The sequence below is a fragment of the Ziziphus jujuba genome, chromosome 12 (assembly GCF_031755915.1).
Source record: "Ziziphus jujuba cultivar Dongzao chromosome 12, ASM3175591v1".
Classification (NCBI taxonomy): Eukaryota; Viridiplantae; Streptophyta; class Magnoliopsida; order Rosales; family Rhamnaceae; genus Ziziphus; species Ziziphus jujuba.
In genome coordinates, this window is record NC_083390.1 from 22760300 (window position 1) to 22768245 (window position 7946).

Here is a 7946-nt window from a genome sequence, read left to right on the forward strand (position 1 = left end):
TAGCTCATATTGCTCAAAACCAGTAATAAATCCCTTAATTAGTTGACACTTTGGTGCAAAATCCACTTTATTTCTCTCAAATGTGAGTTGCATTTAGATATTATAACTCCATAATCCATATAATATTTCTATTTTGGGATATATATTAATCCATTAAACTTTTCTTGAAAAAAAATATGATCGATATAATTAAGCCAGAAGAAACCAGAATCTGGATCTTTACAAGTATCAATGCCATAATACAATAACAACGATAATAAAAATGAAATTCCAATTGCCAATAGATCAATTTGTTCAGCAAAAAAAATTGCCAATAGATCAATTGAGCCAAAAAAAAAAGGAAAAACTGTGATTAGAGAAACCATAATCTTTTTATTTATTATTTTCTTTTATTGATGTAAAAGAAACCAGAATCTTAATTAATTACTTGGGCTTAACCACTATATCAACCAGGTGAAAGAAAATGGAAAAAGAGAATTTTATTTGATTATTGAATATGTGAAATACACAATCTTTTATATTGCAGCATTAATTACAATATTCCTAGTACCACTATTTATATATTCCTTCAAGAATTCATTTTCTCATCGACAAATATTCCCCACTTCACTAGAGTTTTGCAAGCTACCATTACTGATGTTAATATTTGTCTGTCTATCATTTTATTTAATTATTTCATCAATATTAGGGGGAAAAAAATTAAAGGCAAGGTTTATAACTACTGGCAATAATGTTTGTGCTCATCTTTTTCTTTGCTTTGCCATTTTCATCCTGCATAAAATTAAGAACAAGTCTCCAATTAAATAGTTTAAATGTGATATATGGTGCTAGCTGTTGGGGATGGCCAAAATGATGATTCTCCTGTATAAATTATATATCCCCATTTTTTTTTCTTTTAATTTTTGTTTCAAAATATTTCCTAAAAAATAAAATGATGTATATATAATGACTAAACTTGAATATCTACAAATACAGGCCTTCCTATTTGCATGGGGAGATTCATGTGGAGCAAGTAAACGAACCTTGAACATACCAAAAAAGAAATTTGTTGAAGCCTCTGACATTTTCTGGTCCTTGCAATTCCAGTAACATAAACTTTCATGTATTAATTAACATTTAAATTACCATATATTTCAGTTTATATTTGTTATTGAAAAGCAATACGGTGAAAAAATTATAGAAAAAAAAAAGAATATTTAAACAATACAAGAATTAAGCAGAACTTATTATATATAAATACAATATATATGAATGAATTATAATGAATAATTGGATGGATGTTAATGTTGCAGGCAAATGCAGTAGAAATAAACGAAGTGATATGTGCCATGCCTGCAACTGGGTCACTCACTCACATCTTTACTACTTTGCTTTTAGTATTATTAGTGTACTGAAATTTGAAAATTTCATCTAGTTATTGTTATCTATAATATTGTGATCGTGTCCATGTTCTATTGATATATAATTATAGTCAATATCAATTTAAACTGGCCCATTTTAATTCGTTTCACATGTTCTATATCTATTTCAATGTAAATAGGATTTAGGAAACTATCAAAAAAGTACAATACAAATCATTGTTGTTGATTCATTATGTCATCCGTATCTTAATTCTTAAAGAAATATGTATAAGTATTCAATGTGAGTTTATTAAAAAAAAAAAAAAAATCAATATGCATTTAGCTCGATGCCAGTTTTTTTATTTTTTTATTTTTTTCCTTGATGATACTTTAAAATTCAATCTAAATTGGAAAATGCAAAGTTATATAATATATCTATTTTTTTTTTCTTGTTTCATTCAAAATCAACTTAATAAAAAAACTTTACTAGACTGCGAACTGAATAAACTCAATAAAATAAGATAAAATAAAATAAAAAAAAACTTAGTCAAGCAATATTTCTATTTTCAAAATTAAAATGTATTATTTTAAAAATTTATTGTTTAAAATCAGAACGAAAATCTCTTCTTAAATTACCTAAACGTCCATAACAATTTTATTGGGATCTCAAAGATAATAATATAATATTTTTGTTAATATAAATATGTGTATATATATATATATATATTATTTTATGTTAATAATTTATTAAATTTACCATAGTGGAATGATCACATGAAAGCAGTGGTTTTTTTTTTTTTTTCCCACCCAAAAAGGGCAAAAAAATAAGGCGGTGGCGGCACAGGCCGTTTGTTGCAAGGGTATTTCCGTCACATCATTAATACAACGGCTCAATATCAAGAACGTATAAATTCAGATTCACCTAAATCCTAATCTGTCATTCCTAATCCTCTCATACGATCACTCTCTCTCTCTCTCTCTCTCTCTCTCTTTCTTTCACTGAATTCTCAAGACGAACGTTCGCAAAACAAACAACGCTGCTCGCTCACTTAGTTGTTTTCTCTAACAGTTGTAACTTTGAAGCTTTTAATTTCTTCGATTAACTCGCTATTTTGCAGGCCTTTTACATTGTAATGTTATTCTGTTATTTTTTTAAAAAAAATTTCTACGGGTTTTTTATTTGTTTTATTCTATATATTTGTTCTTTTTCTTCGTTTTTGTTATTATTATTATTTTTTGGTTTGGGTATTATCCAATTATGGATGCAGGATTTGTGAATTCTTCATCCAAGATGAAGATACATTCTCGGTCCCCTCTTCAAGATCAGTTTCTTCAGAGAAAGAATTCCCGAGAAAATGTAAGTGCGAATTTCTTCTTGATTCAATTGTTCTCTTACATTTGATTTCTGCGATAGTTTTTTTTTTTTTTTTTCCCTTTGTATTTCGAATTGCAATATTGTTTGAGATTTTATCGTTGAAATGCCGTAAATTAGGTTCTTTTAGTTCGAATCGGGACTCTGTTTCTTAAATTTTTGTAAAATTCCTTGAAATTAGGATTGGTTTTCTCATTTGATTACCGAAGTTGCATTGGTATTTGTGGTTTCTGCGTTAGGGTTCTTTCTAAATCGATCTCTAAAATTGACCCCTTTTTTATGTAATATTCTTCTCAATTGGTTTGTGGGAAAGAGGGATTGTATTGTGGATTTGATGTAGGACAAGATGGGTATTTTTGTTTTCAATGTTTCTGAGATTTTTGCGTTTTGAATAAGTCTCAATGTGATTTTCTTTTTCTATCAGTTGGACAGATTCATTCCAAACCGGTCGGCAATGGATTTCGATTATGCTCACAACATGCTGACTGAATGGAGGAAAGGTAAGGAAAACCCAACTATGGCTGTGAGCTCACCATCAGGAGAGGCCTACAGGAAGCAACTGGCTGAGACCTTCAACATGAACAGGACTCGGATCCTAGCTTTCAAGAACAAGCCTCCTACCCCTGTTGAGCCGATTCCCCGGGAGTTTACTAATTCTCTACGCCATGATAAACCTGTGAAACAGAGGCGAAAGATTCCTCAGGTACCCATTTGTGTTTTTGATCTTTCTTTGATTCTAAAGTTTGCATTTGATCAAAGTGTGGGAATAAATCAGACCTTAAAAACTTTTCTTGACACAAAAAATTTTAGGATCCGAGTAATTAGATTCTGTAAATAATTTTGGATCATTTACTTCGCCCCTCATATATATATATATATATATATATATATATATATATATATATGTGTGTGTGTGTATATTCATTTATTTTCCCGTTTGAGAGTCCTTGAATTATAATTGATTGTGTTTTGAAACATGCAGACTTCAGAGCGGACATTGGATGCTCCTGAGCTAATTGATGATTACTACCTGAACTTGTTGGATTGGGGAAGCTGCAATGTTCTTGCAATAGCTCTTGCAAACTCGGTATACTTATGGGATGGTACAGATGGTTCAACTTCAGAACTTGTTACTGTAGACGAAGAAAATGGCCCTGTTACAAGTGTTAGTTGGGCTGCTGATGGCGGGAATATTGCTGTTGGGTTGAACAATTCCGAAGTACAATTGTGGGACTCAGCTGCTAATCGACTGGTTGGTTTCCACAGTTCTGAATCCCCTTCTATTTATTTATTTTGTTGTGCTAAATTTGTTGCTATCTGATGTCATTAATGTATTGTGCAGTTGAGAACTCTGAAGGGTGGCCACAGACTACGAGTTGGCTCTCTGGCATGGAACAATTATATACTAACAACTGGTGGTATGGATGGTCGGATCATCAACAATGATGTAAGAGTTAGATCACACATTGTTGAAACCTACCGTGGGCATGAACAAGAAGTCTGTGGCCTAAAATGGTCAGCCTCTGGTCAGCAATTAGCCAGTGGAGGGAATGATAACGTCCTCCGTATCTGGGACAGAGCAATGGCATCATCAAATTCACCAACACAGTGGCTTCACAGGCTTGAAGAGCATACATCTGCGGTGAAAGCCATTGCTTGGTGCCCTTTCCAGGGCAATTTGTTGGCTTCTGGTGGAGGTGGCACTGATCGAACCATAAAGTTTTGGAACACCCACACAGGTGCATGCCTCAACTCAGTTGACAGCGGCTCTCAGGTTTGTTCATTGGTTTGGAACAAGAATGAAAGGGAGCTGCTTAGTTCACATGGGTTTGCTCAGAATCAGCTTACCCTTTGGAAATACCCTTCAATGGTTAAAGTGGCAGAGCTCACTGGCCACACCTCCAGAGTTCTTTTTCTGGCTCAGGTAATTATCAATTATTTGAAGTAAGTTTAAATGGTCTATTAAATGATTTATCAATTGTTAAATGGTTTCATACTAAATCTTGTCATTCTTGTGGACAATTTTCAGAGCCCAGATGGTTGCACGGTGGCATCTGCGGCGGCTGACGAAACACTTAGGTTCTGGAATGTTTTTGGGGTCCCAGAAGTGTGTAAGCCGGCTCCAAAAGCAGATCTCGAGCCTTTTTCAAACGTGTGCCGCATCCGGTAATCAAGAACATGTAGAAATTTCATCAGAATTTCTTGGAACTATTTAATGGAAGTTGGAGATGCATATTCTACCTTTGCATCGACAAAAATAGAATATAATCAGCTTCAGTTTTGAAACAGAGGTTCCCTTGTATGGGACAGAAGTTTTGTTGTGTTTTCATTTTGTTTTTAAGAAATCTCAATATGTACATACATTTATATACAAATACAGAACCGTTGTAAACATGTTGTAGAGTTTGTTCTGTTTCCGTTGCATGGATGGCCTCCTTCACTTGAATGATGGAGTAGATGGTACAAGTATACAAATATACCAACAATTTGCCTTCAGAAGAAAGTAGACTTAAATAAATAGAGAGAAAAAAAAAAAAAAAGGCTTTTACATGACTTTTCTTTCTACGTAATACAAGATTTTGAATTCTCCTGAAAAGGTTATATTATACTCGGTTTTCCCAATTTGTAATATGTTTTTTTTTTTTAATTTTAACTTCATAATGTCAATTTTACTATTGTTGAAAACTTTCGAGGTCTGAACAAAATGCTTTTTGATGAGGCAATTGCGGGGTTTGGATCAACTTTAAGTGAGAAGTCGTGGTAATACATAGACATCACACCCCTCGTTATGCAGGACTTGAGAGAGCCTAACTCAAAGTATAAGAAAAAAGTTGTTTGGTTACATGAAAGCCCACGTGTTGAAAACCCATTTGCAGAGTTTGTATGTAGTGCTCATTTAAGCTTTATGTTTGCTTCAAAAATCACTTATTAGCACTAATCAAACAATCCAAAATAAATAAACAATCCAAGTTGCTCCTCTTTATTCCCAAAAAAAAAAAAAAAAAAAAAAAACTCATATCCAATCCCTTACTTTCCATTAAATTGAATGCTATTTAACGTAACCTTAAATAGTATCTAATTCTCATCGAAATATTATCTTCTTTTTTTTTTTCTTTTTTTTTTATGTTGACCAAAGCTTTTATATGTAGACTTGAAAATTAAAACACGTGTTTTATTCATATTTCTGGAACAGGCAATGAATTCTCTGAATGTGCTAGTTATTTATGTTTTATCTAATCAAGGATACAATTTTTTAGGGTTGGTGCATCTAAAATATAATAATATACATATTATATACCCCATTAATGATGTTGTATTTTCCCACGAGACTCACAATGGCACTTAGAAAATTAGAGAACCAAATTAAGGTTCAAAAACGTTGCTTGCATGCACCTTCTTATCCATGTAAATTGTCAACGTAACCTATAATTTTTTTAATTTTTTTTTAAATTATCATTACCAACGAGATATGAGAGTTACTATTCCTAATTCCTTCATATTTTTTTGATAGTAAAAATTAAAAATTATATCATTTGTGTATGAGTGTGATAATACTTTGATTTATTATTGTTTCCAAATCTTTTTAGCCATCAAGTTTTTAGTGACAGTTAATTCTACTACTATTATTATTTGTTTTTTTTTTTTTTTTGAAATGACAAACTAATTCTAATATTTAAACATATGCAAATTGTCAATCAACATCTTACATTATATAAAATTAAAAATCAAATAAAAAAAATAGAATTTGAAACTTTGATAATTCACCACTCAACCCGCCCTTTTTGTTTTCTGAATCGTAGACACCCAAACTCAATTGTGCTTATCGCTATCATACAAGAAAAAGTAACATCATTAAATAAAACATCTAGAGAGAGAGAGAGAGAGAAGAGAAGAGAGAGAAAGAGGTTGATTGATTTTGGTGATCAGTTGGTGAAATTGGAAATGGTGGCGTGAGGCTCAGTGGCTTTAGCCGCCGGAGACGGCTCAACACTCGGCGAAGGAGTCACCGGCTTCGCCTTAACCAATTCCTCAGGCAAATCGGCAATGCCTTTCAGATAAAACGTGTAGAAGATCTTGAATGGAAAAACCAGCTGCCGGAGTTTCACCTCTCCGGTAACCCCTTCGAAGATCCCCGATCCTCCGGTCACCGCCAAGTACGTGTCCTCGTACGTCAGGTACGGTCCCTGAACCGATATGTGACCGTAATCTCCGAAATACAAGCTGTAGATTGCTTCGTACCGATCGCCTTTCTTTTCAGGCACGTGTTGGATCAGTATGCAGAGGCCGGCGCTGATTCCCAACCTCTTCTCCAGATCGCCGGAGTAGATCTTGTTGCTGAATGGAACGAGGTCGCCCAGGGAGTTCACCGGTTTCTTACTCAGTCTGAGGTACGCTGGGCTTCCTCTGTCTCGCTCGTTGATCTCGTACACATGAAGTTCTTGAACTTTGGCTGCAATTTGGTCAATAATTAGTATAAAAAGGAACGAATTTTGTTTTGGTAAAAAAAATGTTTGTTGGTTTTAAGAGAATTTACTTACTGTGTTTGGGAGACTCTGCTACAGCGGGCTTGTTGCTTTGAAAAAACAGAGCTCTGGTTGTTGTGGAGTAATTCTTCTTGGAGGTGTTTGTTGAAGAGAAGTCTTTGTTGGTGGATGAGAATTTGAGAGATGGAAAAGAGTGAGAGAGATTGAAACCCAAGAGTTTTGGGGTTTGAGAAGGCGAATTGGGGTTGATTGGGTTGGTTAGTTTCAGAGATGAAATAGTATTGAGAGAGCTTGTGGACGCCATTATCAATGGAGGTTTTCTTTGTCTTTTTCTTTTTTTCTTTCTTTTTTTTTAAAGGAAACGATGATGATGAAAAGAAAAGAGAATATACAGATGAACAGTGAGACGTAGTGGGGGTTTTATAATATGGGAGAACTATTAGAAATGAGTTTTTCAACACGTGGGGTTTTTCTTTGTTTTTAAATTTTTGTAGTGTGGAATGGAAATGGACGGTACAAACTTGGTCGGCATCTAGAAGACTTGCACGTGTTTCCCCTCCACAAGGACATGTGTTTGGTGACAACATTATACATATTTATGTGATTCTGTGATATAGATATAAAGGACACTCACGTTCATCACATTAATATAACTTTATATTGCCCAAAATATATATTTATATATATATATATAAAACACAAATTTGATAAATATTTATGTATAAGAATGCACAAATCTCATTTACAATT

The 7946-nt window shown here is 33.4% G+C and overlaps 2 protein-coding genes across 4 annotated transcripts; one reads left to right on the forward strand and one right to left on the reverse strand.

Moving 5' to 3' along the window:
* The first annotated feature begins 2257 nt into the window (after positions 1–2257).
* LOC107429496 (cell division cycle 20.2, cofactor of APC complex) lies at positions 2258–5115 on the forward strand. Of its 3 annotated transcripts, none has more exons than XM_016040190.4 (6): positions 2258–2470; positions 2609–2697; positions 3137–3415; positions 3695–3964; positions 4055–4636; positions 4742–5115. In XM_016040190.4, exons 2-6 carry the CDS (start codon positions 2632–2634, stop codon positions 4880–4882), a joined length of 1338 nt encoding a protein of 445 aa, XP_015895676.3. In that variant the 5' UTR covers positions 2258–2470; positions 2609–2631; the 3' UTR covers positions 4883–5115. The 3 variants fall into 3 exon arrangements, with proteins under 3 accessions (XP_015895676.3, XP_015895675.3, XP_060669751.1); XM_060813768.1 differs by lacking the exon at positions 2258–2470 and having other exon boundaries at positions 2633–2697; positions 3137–3212; positions 3298–3415; XM_016040189.4 differs by having other exon boundaries at positions 2260–2697.
* Positions 5116–6400: 1285 nt separating this feature from the next.
* LOC107429485 (allene oxide cyclase, chloroplastic) lies at positions 6401–7599 on the reverse strand. Its single transcript, XM_048462572.2, has 2 exons — positions 7251–7599; positions 6401–7162 (listed from the first exon to the last, which is right to left on the reverse strand). Exons 1-2 carry the CDS (start codon positions 7498–7500, stop codon positions 6636–6638), a joined length of 777 nt encoding a protein of 258 aa, XP_048318529.1. The 5' UTR covers positions 7501–7599; the 3' UTR covers positions 6401–6635.
* Between the last annotated feature and the right edge of the window lie 347 nt (positions 7600–7946).